Here is an 18,614-nt window from a genome sequence, read left to right on the forward strand (position 1 = left end):
GTCCCCTTCTAAACACCGTCAATAGGGTGAGCTCCTCCCAACCACTGCAGGCTGCCAGCGTACGAAACTGCAAGGTGTAGTCCGCTGCCGACGAGGTGCCCTGGCGAATCTGGAGCAGCTGTTCCACAGCCCCCCTTCTTCCCATGAGATGGTTGAAGACTTCCTTAAAGTGGGCCTGGAACACCCTCATGGACCGTGTGATGGCACCTCTCTGTGAATGCTTTCCCTGTTAGAAGGGTGCTCATAAAAGCGATGCTGGCGGCGTCATCGGGAAAAGCGGCGGGGTCGGTTGGTGAAATACAATGAACATTGTAAAAGAAAGCCCTCACATCTTTCCGGGTTGCCATCTTATCACTCTGGTACTGCGAGGTGGATCTCTCATGGGGCGGTCATAGCTGCTGGTACCGTGGGCGAGACCGCCGGTTCTGCCGGTGAGGGGTTGGCTGCCGAACTCAGCGACAGACTCAGCAGAAGGCGATTTAAATGTCATACCAATCCACAAGAAAGGGGACAAAAATGAGCCAGGAAATCACCTGCATCACTTGTAAAATGTTAGAAAAAATGATTAGACAGAATATAAAGGAGCATCTTAATGAAAACCATATTCTTGGAGATAGTCAAGATGGGTTTAGACGAGGCAGATCATGTCTTACAAATTTATTAGAATTTTTTGAACATGCAACTGCAGCTGTAGATCATGTGAAAGCATATGATATGATATACTTAGATTTCCAAAAAGCTTTTGATAAGGTTCCACACCAAAGACTGATCCTCAAATTGGAAGCTGTAGGCATTCAGGGTAATGTAAGTAGATGGATTATGAACTGGTTGAGGCATAGGAAACAGAGGGTGTCGATTAGAGGAGTCGCTTCTAACTGGAGTGAGGTTGTTAGTGGAGTTCCACAGGGATCAGTACTAGGGCCTTTGCTTTTTCTAATCTATATTAATGATCTGGACTCTGGGATAGTTAGCAAACTTGTCAAATTTGCAGATGATACTAAAATAGGTGGCTCAGCAGATACAATCTTGGCAGCACGGGCTATTCAGAGGGACTTAAATAATATTTAGTTGTGGGCCAACACCTGGCAAATGAAATTCAATGTGGACAAGTGCAAGGTAATACATGCAGGTAACAAAAATGTCCACTATAATTACACTATGGGAGGTACAGATCTAGATGAAGTAACGCATGAGAAGGACCTAGGAGTCTATGTGGACTCCTCACTTTCTCCATCCAAACAATGTGGGGAAGCAATAAAAAAGGCAAACAGAATGCTAGGGTATATTGTTAAAAGTGTAGAATTTAGAACAAGGGAAGTAATGCGCTAGTTAGACCTCATCTGGAATAGTGTGTGCAGTTCTGGACTCCACACTTCAAGAAGGATATCGCTGCTTTAGAGGCAGTTCAGAGGAGAGCAACCAGACTTATTCCAGGTCTGAAGGGAAAGTCCTACTGAGAGACTGAGGAACTGAACCTTTTCACCCTGGAACAGAGGAGACTACGTGGGGACTTGATCCAAGTCTTCAAAATCATGAAAGGCATCGACCACATCAAACCAGAGGAGCTTTTCCAGATCAGCAGGGACTCATGCACCCGGGGACACAAATGGAAATTGGGCTTCAAGGCATTCAGGATGGAAAACAGGAGACACTTCTTCACACAGAGAGTAGTCACAATCTGGAATAAACTACCCAGCGATGTGGTAGAAGCTGAAAGTTTGGGAACATTTAAAAATAGACTGGATAGGATCCTTGGATCACTTAGATATTAATGAACACCAAACGAGCACAATGGGTCGAATGGCCTCCTCTCGTTTGTAAACTTTCTTATGTTCTTAAAGTCCCCGCAATCTGCTGGAGCTGGGAGTCATGCTCGGCTAGTTGAGCTTCCTGGGCAGCCATAGCCGAATCCATGCGGGAACTCTCCACTGGGTCCATGTTAGGCTAAGTCTTCTGTCACAGTAGACCGGGCACAGGACAGGAGAACCCAGGTGTGGAAAGGCAGAGAAGAGTCGAAACAGGCGTGGGTCAAGAACAGGCAAACAGGATCCGAGGGAACAGGCAGAAGAGTGATCAGGAAGGCAGGCAGGAGGTCGAGCGATGATACAAACAAGATAGTAGGGGAAATCCAAGAGGCGGTAGTCGAAGGAGGAAGCAAAGGTCATAAACGACACGCAGGTAAACCCAGAGAAGGATACTTAGAATTGTCAACACAAGGAAGAGCAAGACTTAGCATTGACTGTAGGGAAACAGGGGTTTAAATAGGGAGCTGAGTGAAGCAGGGAACAGGGATGTGAGGACGGATCTCAGCGGCTGCTTTGCAGTAGAAGCTCTGGACGCGTCTGAGGACGACATGGCGGACATGACGCTTAAGCCGGCGGAACCGAGGCATCTGACTGGGAAGAAAGAACATGTTGAAGCCTAAAGTGTCCAGCAGAGGAGTACAGGCAGAGATTCATTACAACTATTTACAGAATGAGATTTAATGAATCAATCAGCCAGTGGTGAGCAAGAAAATAAATTTATATCAAGAGCATTTGATATCAAAATGCTTCTGCATACAACATTTTTTAGTGGATGCTTTTTTTTAATCTACAGTAGAATTTCTAAAGTTTCCTGGAGCCTGATCAAATGGAATAATATCAGACATTAAAAAAGTATATACTAAGTATTCACATATGCAGACACACAAAAGAAAGATGTCAGGCAGCTTGTATTCTTGTGGCATTGTTGCCCTAATTGTTTGCCTGTTTGTTAAGACAACATTACTATTGGTTTGGGCATACAGCTATTCCTTCTATTTCCAATAGGGTTGTTTCAGATACATATATACAAAATTAAGCATTATTCAATCTGTACTCTTTCTCGCTGGTGCACACTTTACAATTCCTGCCACTTCTGAAATGCACACTGTCTAGATTTATCTGCTGCCCCAATTGTGCCCAATAGGCCCAACTGTCATTGAAAATCCCATCATAGTGTTACCTCAGAGATATCTGTTACAGATCTGTCCTTTGAAGCAGCCATGCTGTCACTTAAAACTGGAGCATGTTCAACTAACTTTTGAGGTGAGGCAGTAGTCCGTTACAGCAAATGAATGCATGCTACATTACCTTAAATTTGATTGCCTACTCAGATGGCTCAGTATCTATTTGTTGCTATATTGTTATAGGGACAAAATATAGCCGCTGCTGATTATTTATTTATATTACAATACCATAACTTTACTCCACTCAGTCTTTATTGGATTCTCATTGATCTTTTATTTGGCAATGCCAACTAGTGAAAGGGGAAATTGAATTTGATGCTTAAAGAAACACTGAGCATGTACTATTATAACCTTCCATCTGTAGTCTCCTTGCAACAACTTGTCCTTTAATAATAAAAATAATAAGGAATCTGAATTTCATGTTAACTAAACAAACATTTAACAAGAAACGTTCAAGGTTCACCTATCCCATCAGGCAAGTCCCACTTTATTCAGCACTGTAATTATAATTTTCTTGAAATGTCAACCAATATTAAAAATAAACCAATATATTTATATATATATATATAGTATTAGGGTTGCTGCTTTTTCAGCTTCATCTCATTCACCTTTACTTGGGAAATCCCATTTCTTTCAGTATTCATATTTTTATGAACTGTACTTTACTTCAGCTCCAGTATATTTTGGCTGGTCAAAGGACAAATTTAAACATCACAGCAAGAGAGGGAAAATCTGATCCTATGTGTCTGTTTATTTGTAAACCGTGTGAATTTCTGCAGATAGAAGTAGTCTTGAAGACCTTGAATAATTTAGACTAGGAACACACACCAATACTGAGAGCATTACCTATGTGAGCTTTTTTTTTTTTAAGGTCTAATGGGAGAACCCTTAAACAGCACACAGCATCTTTAATAAAACAATACATCTTTAAACATTCACTAAGAATAAATCCCCTAAAAGGCCTACGAATACACTGAAGTGAAGAGGACTGCAGACCATCAATTTTTCAGTAGAATCCTTTTTATATGCCTGCTGGTTATAATGCATGTTTCATTCATTTGAACTTTTAAGTAATTTTATTTTCTTAAGTAAGAAATAACAAGCAAAGTATCATGTTGTACATTTAGTAGAATTTGCTTTAGTTACAAGTTATCTTTTAGTTTTGGTAAGCAGAACAAAAATAAATCTGAAAATAACGGGCTATTAGAACTTGGATGACTTATGTTTCTGAATGCTGATTATGAAGCATCATAATTGGGACTTAAATTAATTGACTCCTTTCTCTTTTGACCACCAGCCTGCTATGCTAATGATAACTAAAACAGTATTCCCAAATGCCTTTTTTTACTTGTAGATAATATAAATTATAAGTTAATATCATATGAATCTGATCAATTTCTTTGTGTTAATGCCTCTTTGCAGTGGTTATATAGGTTGGCCTCTAACGAAGGAAACGATGAGATTAATGTTTTAATGTGCAAAGACCTCATCTAACTTCAAGGTATTCATGTGAAGGACGGACTGCAAGGACTGCGGTGGTTCTGCTGGTCATGTGCTCGGAAGCATCTCCATCTGCAGCATTGGAATGCATTACCTGATGCACAATATAAGTGCTTCATTCATCAACATTTATATTGCCTTAGAGATGGACACATTTCAGAGACGTAGGGTCAGCGGGTGCCTGGTGTTTGTGGCAGTGACACTTCCTATGGTTTTAGAGTGTGTGAATCTCATCTGCTCAGAAACCAGTTTCAGGCATATTGAGTTTGGAGTGTGTTTGCATTCAGACAAGAATAGAATGATAGAGAGAGAAAAGATAACTGCCTTACTCAAACAGTTGCAGCTACACATGACAATGCAGAACAGTCTACTTTACTGAACCCTGTGATGTGCACTTTACACAATCTCCAGGGCTTTGCGTTACGTCATCGGCCCAGCATGCTGTAACATTTTCTGAATTGTAATTATTATTTTTAAAGTGTATTTGCTTTTTTTTATCTGTGATTTTCTTTTTCTTACAGAGAAGTAAGTGTGAAAAGTATTACATGTTTTAGTTTTTTCTCTCCAAATGGATTTGTTAATCAAGCTTTTTTTTATTACTACTTGACAGTACTGGAGCACCTTTGCACAGCTGTAATATACTATAGCCTTAAACTGGAATTGGAGTTTCAATGGATATTTTATTTTATAAAGCTCCAGTTTATACAACTAAACTAGTTTACTTTCTTTTTTTAGCCAGCTGAAATTCAGATCAGATTCTGGGAAGTATAATACCAGTGAGGATACGACTACAGACCAAGGCTCTCCTTTGGATAATGGTGAGCATGCATACATTAGAGGTTTTTATTTAAATCTAATTATGGTATATATTATTGTCCTGTTATTATATGTTGTATTTACTCTGCTCAAAAAAAAAAGGGAACACTTAAATCACACATCGGATCTCGATGAACGAGATCTTTATGTACATTGTGTAATTCGTTGAGAACAAAATGATGTAACAATGGTCAATGGAAACCAAAATCACCAACCGATTGAGGGCTGGATTCAAAGCAAACAATTGAAATCACAGGCTGTTCCAACTTGCATGAATTTCATCACGGCAACTCATAATGTGACTCAGTAGTGTGTATGGCCCCCACGTGCCTGTATGCACTCCCGACAACATCTGGGCATGCTCCTGATGAGACGGCGGTTGGTGTCCTGGGGGATCTCCTCCCAGACCTGGATCAGGGCATTAGTGAGCTGCACTGATACATAACATAACTTAATTTTTTTGAGCAGTGTATTTAGATGCCCTTACCCAGGGTGACTTACAGTTGTTACTGGGTACCCGTATTTTTTTTTTTTCTGAGGCATTTGATAAGTATTTCACAGTACAACTGGACATCTTGAAAACTTCAATCAATTATCAATAGTGTTTTGAAGGCTACCATTTTATATGAGGATGTTCTTATATTTTTTTACGTTTATAATGTTGAAGTCTCCTTTCTGCCTTAAGCCACTGTTTACCAACCAGTTTCCTGTGGCACATTGATTTCACATGATTTTTCATTTTCAACTTGATTCTGAGCTGTGATACTGCATTGCAGTGCAGGAAGGTGAAGGATTTAATTTTTTTACTGTAACCCATTGAATTAGGTCAGTAGGTTACCTGACCAATTTAAGGCTAACCCCAAAAATTCAAGCTTGGCCCATACAAATCTACACATTTATCCAGTTGAGTCGGTAGAAATGCAACCCAAACCTTAAGCCTGTTGCTTGACCCAGCCAACACCAGAAAGCTAGATCCATAACAATTTAGGACCATAATTTGTTTATGCCAATTCATTCCAGTCATCCATCCCATGTCAGTTCTGCTCCTACAGTCAAAGTAAAACATTTAATTTGCATTTTCATTAAAAGCATTTTGTCCTGAATATCCAATTGTGCATTTCATACATATCTGGCAATATATTAATCTAACATCTAAACATTTTCCTGAATTTTTATTTTGAACTTCTCAACTGCCTTGAAGTGTGAACTGAAAAGACTGTATTTTATACATTATTCTATCTCATTGTGAGGTATCCTGCCGCATTAGAAATCTGCCCAAATGTCAACCCTAGGCAGCAGCAAAATGCCATGCTAAATCCATACAAATCTACACCCATTTGAGTTATGTCAGTGAGAAAACAACAATTACATTAACGGAAGTCTGGGGACTCTAAGCCTAAGCCTAACCCTGACCCTAGCCTGGACCAATTTGATTTTATTGTAAAATACTGTTTCATTTCTCGAAATCATGCCCCCAATGATCCTAAATGTAGCCTTTAAATGAATTTTAACTTGATCTGTTTCCCAGTTTTTGTTATTCTCTCCTTATCTGTGGTACTGTATTCCAGTGTTATACTTTATTATACCATTATATATTATCGGTAAGTTACTATTTTCCCTAGGTTTTGGAGGTGACAGATTAATTTCATTTTTGTAATACAGTGTCTGTACATGAATATCCCTGATGCAATATGCTTTATACTGTATTTTACCATTCTGTGGTAGTCGAGTCCTGCTATCAGATGTAATGTCTGAACAAAGGTATTTTTCCCTTCAGTTACACCTCTCATGTTGACAGGATTTTTACTCATGTTTAAAGATTGTGATTACCAGTTAAGATGTAGTTTGATGTAGACTTATTCAGTTTAATTAGGTATTTTCCTTTTTTCTTTCTTTTGAATTGTATTTGACCTGCTCATTATTTTTTACAATGGGTTTGACCATACTTTAAATTAATTGGGGAAAGGGGCAGTGAAATAAAGTTTTGTATGCTTTAGATGTTTGACAGTCACTGCAGAAATTATCATAGCAGACTCTGTCAAATGACAGAAAATGTGTCATTTGAATTTGTCTGCAGTTCTGTTCTGAACAGTGATATGTTTCCTTTGTTTTTTATTGTTTTAACACCAACAAAATACACCAATGTGGAAGAAATGTGTACAACAGGACGGTTTAAGAAATTTGTTTGTTGTTTTATGGAATTCTATCACATATTTTGCTCCATGTAATTTTTCTAGTGCTTCTTCACAGTATCAAACACATAAAATATTCAAATATTCATAAATTGCTACATAGTTTACAATATATGTGTAATATTACACATTCCTTAGGTACTATTTGTACTTATTAAAGCTATAGTTTTGTCTCCCTTTAATTTTGGGAAAATTGGTGCATAGGAAAATCTTATTTGTACTGTCACTCAGTTTATGGACCTACACAGGTAAACCTAAGCCACTTAAAGAGGCCGGTGAAATTAAAAGCTGCTTAAAGCCTTAAAGACATCACAGAAAAACACATTTCATACATAGGATAGGAATGGAAGGGAAGTCTTAGATATGCTTCACTGGGGCAACATGATGCTTAAGATTGGAAGCAAACAAATATTTTGAATTACAGTATAGGAATTATTATAGTGTGATGCACATAATCCTTTTTGATCAGACATTCATGCACTCATTTACAATGACATAGATAACTTGCTCATTATTATTATTATTATTATTATTATTATTATTATTTTTATTTCTTGGCAGACGCCCTTATCCAGGGTGACTTACAACATAAGTGCAAAACAAAGTGCAAAAATACAATTAAGTAAAACGCAACAATCATTACAAATTCAATCTAACTAAAACATAGCAATTCAAAATATAATACATTTTACAAATTCCAATTTACAATTTACACAGGCAAGTACAGTAAGTGAGGTCCTACATCTTGGACGGTAAAAGCTAAGTGCTGTCAAGATGTAGGGTCACAGGCAAGGGCTACGGGAAATGGAGCAAGGACGAAAACAAATTGAAAAATTTGAAGCATAATAAAACTGTGAAGTGCTATCTAGTGGGGATAAAAGGACTAATATTACAAGTACTGTGGGAAAAGATGCGTCTTGAGTAAGTGCCAGAATGAGGTCAAGGACTCTGCTCTTTTGACTTCAGTGGGTAGGTCGTTCCACCATATAGGGGCCAGGGATGAGAAGGAGCGGCTCTGGAGGAAGGAGAGTGGAGAGGAGGTAGAGTTAGTCTTCTGGCGCTGGAGGAGCACAATGGTCTGGAGGGAATGTATGGAGAGACAAGTGTCTGAAGGTAACTTGGTGCAGTGTGGTCGAGACAGCGGTAGGTGAGGGTCAATGACTTGAACTGAATGCGTGCCGGTATCGGGAGCCAGTGGAGGGAGCGGAGCAATGGAGTAGCGTGTGCGAATCAGGGTAGAGAGAATACCAGATGAGACGCAGAGTTCTGGATGAGCTGGAGCGGTGGGTAGTAGTTGCAGGCAGGCCGGCCAGGAGGGAGTTGCAGTAGTCCAGACAGAAGAGGACCAGTGACTGGACGAGTCGAGTAGTCAGTGAGGAAGGGACGGATCCGGTGTATGTTGCTCAGGAAGAATCTACAGGTGCGTGTCAGCGTGGTGATGTGCTGGGTGTAGGAGAGCACAGGATCGAGGGTGACTCCTAGATTTTTAGTGGAAGAAGAAAGAGTGAGTGTAGTGGATTCCAAGGGGATCGAGATGGGGAGGTCAGCAGAAGGTGAGGAAGAGTGGGGGAAAAACAGGAGATCCGATTTGGAGAGGTTGAGCTTGAGGTGGTGCGAGTGCATCCAGGCGGAAATAGCAGACAAGCAGGAAGAGATGTGAGAGGGGATGAGAGGTTCAGAGGAGGTAAAAGACAGGAAGATCTGGGCATCATCAGCGTGGAAGTGGTAGGAGAAACCATGGGATGAAGGGGCCCAGGGAGCGAGTGTACAGAGAGAACAGGATGGGGCCCAGGACGGAGCCTTGGGGTACGCCTGTGAGGAGAGGTTGGGCGGTGGATGAGGAGCCTCGCCATGTCACTTGGTAGGACCGGTCGCTGAGGTAGGAGGAGAACCAGGTGAGAGCAGTCCCAGAGATTCCGAGATCAGCGAGGCAGGAGAGGAGGATGGAGTGATCAACAGATGTCTGCAATATTGGAGGAGAAGAAGGAGGCAAAATCATCAGCATTGAGAGATGAGGGAGGAGGGAGGTGGGGCAAGGAGGGAGGAGAAGGTGGAGAAGAGTTTGCGGGGGTTGTTGACAGTGGATACAAAGAGTGATTGGAAGTAAGACTTCTTGGCTGGGGTGAGTGAGGAGGAGAATGTGGACAGTAGAGAGCGGTAGACTTTGAGGGTAGCTGGGAGTTTGGTCCTTTTCCACTTCTGTTTGGCGTCACGCAGACTGGATCAGGTTGAGCGGAGAACAGCAGAGAGCCAAGGCTGAGGAGGGGAGGGACGGGCAGGACGAGACATGAGAGGACAGAGAGAGTCAAGGGAGGAGGTGAGGGAGGAGAACAAAGAGGAGGTAGCACAGTTGACCGATAAATGGGAAAAACAGTCAATGGAAGGTAAGAGAGTGAGGGCAGTGGAGGCAAGGGTGGAGGGGGAGACAGGGCGGAGATTACGGCGGAAGGTGACAGAGGGAGTGGGTGGAGTGGGGAGGGAGGGGAGGGAAAGGGAGAAGGAAGTGAAGTGGTGGTCCGAGGTGTCCATGGGTGTCACGGAGAGTGTTGAAGGGGAGCAGCCTCTCGAGAAGATGAGGTCAAGCTGGCGGCCAGCCCTGTGAGTGGGGGGAGATGGGGAGAGAGAGAAGTGAAGGAGAGGAAGAAATCCGGCACAGTGGGAAGGGTTGGAGAGGTGGATGTTGAAGTCTTCCAGGAGGATGGTAGGTGAGGACAGTGAGGGGAGGGAGGAGAGAAGAAAGTCGAGTTCATCCAGGAAGGAGGTGAGAGGACCAGGTGGACGGTAGAGAACTAGAAGAAAGAGGTGAGAGGGAGAGGTAATATCCACTGCATTGAATTCAAAGCTGTGGGTCGAGATAGAGGAGAGAGAGGGGGGTACAGAGAAGAGGAGAGAAGGGGAGAGCAGGAGCCCTGTTCCTCCTCCCCGCCCAGTAAGATGAGGGTAGTGGGACAGGACGAACAGAGAGGATAATGCAGCAGGGGTGGTAGTGTTGTCCGGGGAGATGCATGTCTCGGTGAGAGCGAGGAAATCCAGAGACTGGTGGGAGGCGAAGGCGGAGATGAAGTCGGCCTTGTTGGAAGCTGAGTGGCAGTTCCACAGGCCCCCAGAGAGTGGAATAGAGGGGAGGGAGGAGGAGGGGAGAGGCAGAGAGATGAGGTTGGAGGGATTAGGGGACCAATGGCGCGCAGGTGCATGCCGAAAAGACAGAGAGAGCAGGACGGGAATCGGCGAGATCATCATGGTTGCCTGATGTTGCTGTGCAGCGTCTCCTCGCAGTCTTCTCCTCGCTGGAGTCCCCGCAGCTGGAGTCCCTGCCCTTTGGAGACGGGGCCCTTCAGAAGGGGGGCACTGAGGCTGCTGGCACTGACTGCTGACACAGAGGAGTGGGAGGCGGTTAAATACGACACCTGTAACAAATTAGGACAGTTCACACCTGTGTTGTGTTGAATGACACAAGGCTGGTCAGGATGGCCCTCCCTCCCACGCAGGACTGCTAATAGCACAATGAATGGCCGCTTAATATCTGAATACAGAGAAAGACAGTGCCAGACACACGCAGTTACACTGAACAATAGCTCGTAGTAATGTTAAACAAATGCTAAATAATCATAGCCTACAGTGTAATGCTTCTGATTGCAGACAGGGCGTATCGAGTATGCTAAAGTAACTTACTAAATTCACTAACAAACAGTCGCTGCTCTTACTACAAAACAGGTGCAAGATATACAATTCGTAGCTAAACAACAAACCACATAAACAGTCAATGTAACTTCACTAAACGAGGAAACGCGAGAGAAAAAGCGATACTTAGCTGCGGCGATTTGAGTGACTTCTCAGCTGGCTTGCCCGAGTGTCCAGTGGCTCATAAAATGTAGTATGAAATTAGATTGAAATGTTTTTTCTTTTAATGTGTAATAAGCTTTTTTGTAAAAGAATAATTGTACATGGGAATAAAGAAGGGGAAATTAAAGTTGAGAATTTTGGAAGGGGAAAAGCCATTCATTAGACTCTATATAAATGCTGCATTAAGCACTGTTTTATGAGATAGATGCAACATTTTTGTAATGATCGTCACATGCCCTTATACTAGGGAATTTCAGAAAAGGTTTTTTTGTAAAATCTGTTACATGGTTTTGAAAGTGGTTTTAAAATAAGTAATAAAAAAAAAAAAAAAGGCGGCCTTGTTTTTTCAATCGGCTCCTTTTAATGCGGTGCTCACTAGTAATGACCTAGTTGTGATTTGGATACTGTCATGTGGCTGGCAGTATGGGACAACTGAAAGAACGGTCAATCGGAAAGCAATCCTAGCTTAGCAAAGAGGCTATTGTCCTGATATTGATTGTAGTCCAGAAGCTAACTGCCTTTAACATTGAGACCTTATCCCACAGCCAGCTCAGTGTCTGCTCTGTGTCTCCTGGTCTCTCCAGTCATGCCCTTTTTAGTGCATTGTCTTTCTCACTGTTCTTTATATCCTTTCTTCATATTATTATTATTTCAATATCTACTTATAGATGGTCCTTACCTGCAACCTGTCAGACAGATACCATGACTGTATTTACACAGTAAATTTGCATTTGCATGTTTGCACCATATGCACTATACTTAGAGATGGTTTCCAAGGTTTTAAATGGCTTATATACCCCTGCATGCTTAACAATTTGCTGTCCAACACTTTACTATACTTTCATGCTATACTGCAGTAAACATATGATGGTGTTCATTAAAGACATCTGCAGATAAGATCCTGTAGGTGATGGATCATCCAGCTGCTTGCCAGCAATGCAAAGGGCAGCTTTCAATATGTAATAGCACCAACTCTAGTGGAGATTGAGCTACTGATACTGATTCACTTCAGTTGCTGGCAATGAGAATATATTTAGTGTATTCTTTATTTATTTTATTTTTTATTTGGTGATAGTTTCAATTGCAGATGTTTCAAAAGTAAATAATAATATGCAGTGAATATAGAGTAATAGCAGCAAGATGGAGAACTGCACCTTTTATGCACTTTATACCCTTAAAATGGAAAACAACATCAAACATCTGTGTTTATCCTTTGCTGAAAAAGTAAATGTAAAAATTATGATTTTTTTAAGGTTTGTGGAAACACATTAATGAATCTGAATGCATTTTAGCACTGTTGGTAACTGTCAGGCACAAAATGTTGGTAATTTTCTGTTGTTCTGTTGCTTATGTACTGCAGATGGTATGAGAATGTAATAATAGACATAATAATAAGTATGTTTTTCAGTTTTTAAAGATTATTATTGGACCTCAACATTCGGAATGAGTTAAAGACCAACCAATCATACAAAAAGACATGCAAGTGGTAAATGTCAATGTATAAAAAATCGAAAATGATTTGAGCTTACACAAATAAATATCCTGGAACACATGCTTCTGGGTAAACACTTTGTAAATGATGTAGGATAATGCAGCATTTGATATTTTAAAAACTTATTTCTCCCAAAAGGTTTTAATGAATCAGTTCCTTCATGCAGATTAAGAATTTGGCACTCTTCCTGTCAATAAACGCTCCATTAGAACCAATCTCACACAATGAATGCCAAGGGAAATCCTCTGCTGGGCTTTCAGGGGAAGCTAAACAAAACAACACATCTCTCGCACTTTGTTTCTGATTACCAGCATATCCTTCCTTGCCAAACTTCCGAAGGCAAGGTCGTGAAAGAAAAATTAGCTAGTGCTTCTAAAGCTTCACATTTCTAAAAAAAATATTTGCAAATGCATATATAATTGTAGACAGTATTGCAATAACAAACATTTGAAGTATGATCAAATTTTCTTTCTGTAACTGAAATCCCATGTTCAGGAATTGCTGTTCAGTACTAGTGTGAATGAAATAGTCCCCTAAAATGGGTATAGAGCTGTTTCTATGCATTTGTATTACTCCTCCATCTTTGAAACTTTGGTTTCCTGCTGAGGGTCTGAGGCTCAGTCTTTGGACAGAGGGGAATACTGTGCCAAGACTCTTAATGTTCAGTTAGAGGCACTACGGGGTGTATCGACTGAAAACACCCTGTACTTTAGGGCTGAGTAAAGACTCATCTTAATGAGCCTAATTTCATTAATTCATTCATTTAATGCCTTTCTACCATATGCATCTGGACTTTCAATAAAGGCTTTATAATTAAGCCATGCCTGCATTTTTACTGAATGTTGAACATACTTGCATCACACTTCATACTTCCTGTTTTTTTTTTTATTCTATTAATATGTTTTATAGATTAGCAGGACCAATTTATGGTAGCTTTGGTATAAATGACAAATTGAACTCACAGCAAATAGGGGATTAGTTTGTCTACTTCAATGATCGTGAGCAAAGAGAAGGATGATTTTACAGAGTAACAATTATGTTCCATGTGTTACCAATGTAGTATAATGTTGAGCCTATGTAAAACATTTTATCTTGTTGATATATTCCTCTCAGTATGTTCTTTGTTGTCCTCTGTATTTATTCTCATACTACTTTTCATTCTGCTTTGCCATCATCAAGAGCAATGAACACACTTATGCAGCACTTAAATTATGCAGTTGTATTTGATTTTTTTTTTACTGCTAATTTAACAAATAATTAATTCAGTAATGTTTTATTTCACATTTTTTATCAGATAAAACCATCAACCTGAATGAATTTTACAGTCCTGTGGAAACTCTACTGCTGAAAGCCAGAGGATATGATCATCTGGAAATTCATTACCTTCCATTTCATCTAGGAAAGCGTTACTGTACAGTTCTGCTAGTAAACGATCAGGTAAAAGGCTGGGAATGATGTTGTGGGATGCAACAATCTGAGGCTATTTTACCTTTATTTCACAAAAGGCAAAATATATATATATGATAAACAGCTTATTCTAATGTTTTTCTGCATTATAAAGGAGAAGCATATTTACTATCATATGTCACTTGATAGGGCCTGAAATCTGATTCATAAGGTGTTGCCTTTGTCTCTCCAGGTGGGAGAGTTAGTGTATTCTGTGGGTGGGACAGCTGGCTTGCCATTGCCCTCTCTACTAGGAGCAAGACCCAGTCCATATGTTGTTTGCATCAGCAGTGTTGCCCCTGGTAAGTTCAGAACTGAACTATGACATGTGTGTGTGGATTAACAGTGCCTAAAATCTGAAGTTTTAATTTGATAACTGCATACTGTGATGGATTCTGGAAAGAAAAACATATAAACAACAGTAACAGGGTGTGAATAAGACTGATATTGCAAATATTTCACCCAGCTGCTGGAGATTTAATCAAACATTTATAGCACTAAATTTGTGAAATACTTCATGAAGGTAAAACTAAATGATCTGCTATCTTATTCAGTATTATCAAGTTATGGTGGAAAGTGGTGAACCATCTGGTGTCCTAACTGCTTGACTAATTAATCATATAATCTGTTTACTTCATGATTTTTAAAATTAAGATTGACAGTTTGGTCATTGCCAGTTTTAATAAAGGTCCTCCTGACTGAGGTTTGGTGTAAGTGTGGTGTGTGAGCAGCTGTTGAAGTTCAATATGAAAGTAATCCATTTAATGCTGCCAGAAATATCTGAAGGAAATGCAATTTCCCTAGCAAAGAACACCTGGGTGATTGAAGTCTAGGCCGAGTAGGTATGTGGCTCTGGAGTGCCTGGACCTTGTGTTCATTTCAGTGATGTTTTCTTCCACCTGTACATATACAAGGTCCACAGCAATTTCCTTTTTACACTGCTGGTGTAAACGTTTAATTTACTCTTATTTTGGCTAGGCCTGGAACCCTGTGTGTTCTTAGAATGCATGGGTATGGTGTGGAACCCCTGTGAACCCCTTTCCCTCCTATAAAGTCTATCCAGGCCATGGCTACTACCTGAGTGCTCTGAAATCAGAGTAATTGATTCCAGATGCAATCTCTGCTCTGTCTAGGACATACTGTTGAAATCTTGGGGATATGGCTTGAAATCTATTCTACTTCCCAGTAGAGATCAAAACATCCAGGTCACTCTGCCAGCTGTGTTGCTAGGCGTTTGGGCTGCCAGCAATTTCTTAAGCTTCTGGTGGCAGCCTTTCAGGTATTCCCACTGGCTCTTCTTTATATCGAGACCAGCTGCAGCTGTGGTTTCAGGCAGTTGTACTGAACCTGCAAGCTAATCCTCACAGCAACAAAGTTCGACTTTGCCTCAGTATCAAGCTGTGCTGGCATTATTGCCTCTGGGTTATTCCAGTCAGAGGTAGGTGGTTGGGCTGTTCTTCCATAATCTTGGGAAGAGATCTGCAACATACTGGGGAAAAGGCTTAAATCGGAAGACTTGCTGTAATTAAGAGTCTCAAACTTCATCAAGTCCTTCAACACCTGGAATAGGATGCCAGTGCAGGTGTGCATGGCCAACAAGACAATACTAGTTACACTACTTACATTAGGAGTTAATCCAGGGCCCTGGGGATTAATAAATACCCCCCACCAATCAATCTCTTCTTTAACTACTACCAGTAGGTCAGCCCATCACTCCCAATCAGGCCAGACCTGCTGTTCTTTGGTCTTTCCCACTAAGCTATTCAGAATGGGGAATGTGTCCTTCATCCTGCCCTTTGTTACACAGACATTTGGGCACAACTGGCTTTCAATCTTTCTTTTCCAGATCATACTCTTTATTTGTGGAGAAATCACTTTTAATATTAGAAATAAAATACTTAATAAACTGTGCTCATTTGATGACTTTCATGAATTGTGGTAACAATATTATTTTAAAGTAGTCTTTTAGCTGGTGTATGGAAATAGATTAAAAGTATAAGGCTACATTATTTATTCTTTTTCACTCAAAGAACCAGAGATGTGCATTGCTTAATTCACAAATGGAAAACTTTACAAGACCAGAGCCACACAGAATAAGGGAATTTAACATAAATGTGAAACATTATTTATTTATCTAATAATCCATTATTTAATTTGGAGATGGTTTTACCTGCTTCTTTAACAGTAATGCCTGCTATGCTATGAAAATGTTTCTAACTTAATGTTATTTGGTAGAAAGTTCCTGTAGAGTTGACTATGAAAAAATATTACCATGTCCTACATATACATGAGTGTGTGGGTGTATGCTGGAGAACATTTTCAGCATGCCTTCCTAAATTTCCTTCGGTTCAGTGTTCTCTGGTGTCAAATAATTGATGACTTGTTTTTTTCAATATCTTTTATGGTTTACTGAATGTTGAAAGAAAAGCGAAATAAAAACATCAAAAATAATACCAAAACAAAACATTGAAATAGATAGTTTTTTGCAAGTGCCAGTAAAATCTGTTATTATTTATCTTGCAGGACACAGACCCGACACGCCTGTGCTGTGCTTTAAATGCTCAGCTCGCAGCTCTCTGGAGGAGGTGCTGCACGTCCCTGTTGTAAATGTGTCCTGGGAGCGAGCCCTGGCCACCGTGGCCCAGCAGCAGATGTCCTCTGTGGAGTTTGAGCGCAGAAAGATGACCGGGACATTGGACAGCAGCTCTGTTAGGGCAGCAGTGGCAGCACGAGGCACACAGGTAGGCCAGATTACACTAAGAATAAGATGGAAATCGTTTTAGCGGTGTTTCCATGTCAAACACACTCTAAAATGTGCTGAGATTTGAGAATCACAGGAATCAGCAAGTCAACATACCTAAACACCAGTGAAGTGTTGACTGGCACAAAGAAACCCTTTTGCAAGTCAAAAAGTGTGGCAAATACTTCAGTGTCACAAATTTCAGATAATTTAATCCCAAAGTACTCCATCCATAAAAAACTATATTCATAATGTGAGGGTTGAAATTCTGATATTCTGATTATAAATAATATGCCGCCAGTTTTTGGAATATTAGAGGAAGACAGAGTCATATTGATGCATATTAAGAATATGAAATGTAATCCAATTGGGGTCATATGTTGTGGTCTGAAGAACCTGCTGGTCAATGACTTCAACTTTCAAAATCTGATAGAAATAATTTAAAGAAAGTAAATACTGACAAAAATAATAAATTTAAAAGCTTAAGAATCAAATTATATTAATAAAGATATCAAGATTAGTATATGTTCAGTATGTTTGATTGTTTAGTACATGCACAATCCTTTAGTACATCTAGCCCTTAGTGTTGTTCACTCTCATTTTCATACAGCATCAGGAAAATGTGTCATTCCTCCCTCTCTTGGCATACTGCATGAATTCACAGTGATCTGGTGCTTAATGCTTCAGAACGCGTTTTGACAACAGAGTAATAAAAATCCTATCCTGATGTGTGAAACTTGCCACTATCCATCTCATGCTATCTTCTTAACTGCACTGCAACAGCATACACATGTGTAAGGTCGTATCAGGCTGAAAAGGATGCCCTACCAGTGAGCACAACTGCACAATATCTTGTTCTGTCTATTGACAAAAATACAATTCTAAATAAAAATATAGCATTGCATCATTGTAATTGAAGGCACAGTCTTAATTAATATGAAATGAATATTCCCTTAACCATCCAAATACAAAACAAAAGTGGAAATCTGTTTGGATCATGCTTCAAGATCCCTTTGAGACATGAGGAAAATGTTTTCTTGACCTTTGTCTGTGAGCTTCGATATAACCTTAAAGATTGTGTCCCAGTGTTTTATTTTGTATAATGTACATGACATTTCCTCTACTTGCATAATTAAGTGAGATTATATTAGTGACTCATTGAACTTCAGCATAGCATTTTATTTTTAATACCTCCAATTCAAAACTGAGCACTATGAAAGTGTCTCTATACCACACATCTACCTGTGCTGAGTTATTTGTTTGTACACAGGCACAGCCCCTGAAGTCCACTGTGCAGAATAAAGCAGTTGAGTACACTGTCGAAGTATCCATGCCGGCACACTTCCATATCCCAGAGAAAATCTTCCTTCCCATTTCCAGGGAGAACAGAGTTAACTTCCATCTAAGGGCACAGCAAGCGCTTCTATCAGGTAAATGACCCGTGGGATTTCTGTTAATCTTTTTTTTTCTTTTATCCCATGAGCAACTAAGGGGAGGTTTTATGCTTCTTTACACAAACTGCTTTATGGATTTTGATCCGTGGCTTTCATTAGTGTTGCCTCCTGGCAGAGGTTTGTCTGTCGCTGTCACATGGAT

At 40.3% G+C, this 18,614-nt stretch overlaps 1 protein-coding gene across 1 annotated transcript in view; it reads left to right on the forward strand.

The window, feature by feature from the left end:
- Positions 1 to 18,614, forward strand: part of LOC136751836 (cilia- and flagella-associated protein 47-like) — a 149,050-nt gene that overhangs the window by 34,112 nt on the left and 96,324 nt on the right. Inside the window, exons 9-13 of the mRNA XM_066707595.1 lie at positions 5,225 to 5,307; positions 14,127 to 14,269; positions 14,472 to 14,580; positions 16,802 to 17,019; positions 18,289 to 18,448. Of these exons, the coding sequence (XP_066563692.1) occupies positions 5,225 to 5,307; positions 14,127 to 14,269; positions 14,472 to 14,580; positions 16,802 to 17,019; positions 18,289 to 18,448 (713 nt within the window). The remainder of the gene's footprint in view (positions 1 to 5,224; positions 5,308 to 14,126; positions 14,270 to 14,471; positions 14,581 to 16,801; positions 17,020 to 18,288; positions 18,449 to 18,614) is intronic.

Source organism: Amia ocellicauda, chromosome 6 (assembly GCF_036373705.1).
Source record: "Amia ocellicauda isolate fAmiCal2 chromosome 6, fAmiCal2.hap1, whole genome shotgun sequence".
Classification (NCBI taxonomy): Eukaryota; Metazoa; Chordata; class Actinopteri; order Amiiformes; family Amiidae; genus Amia; species Amia ocellicauda.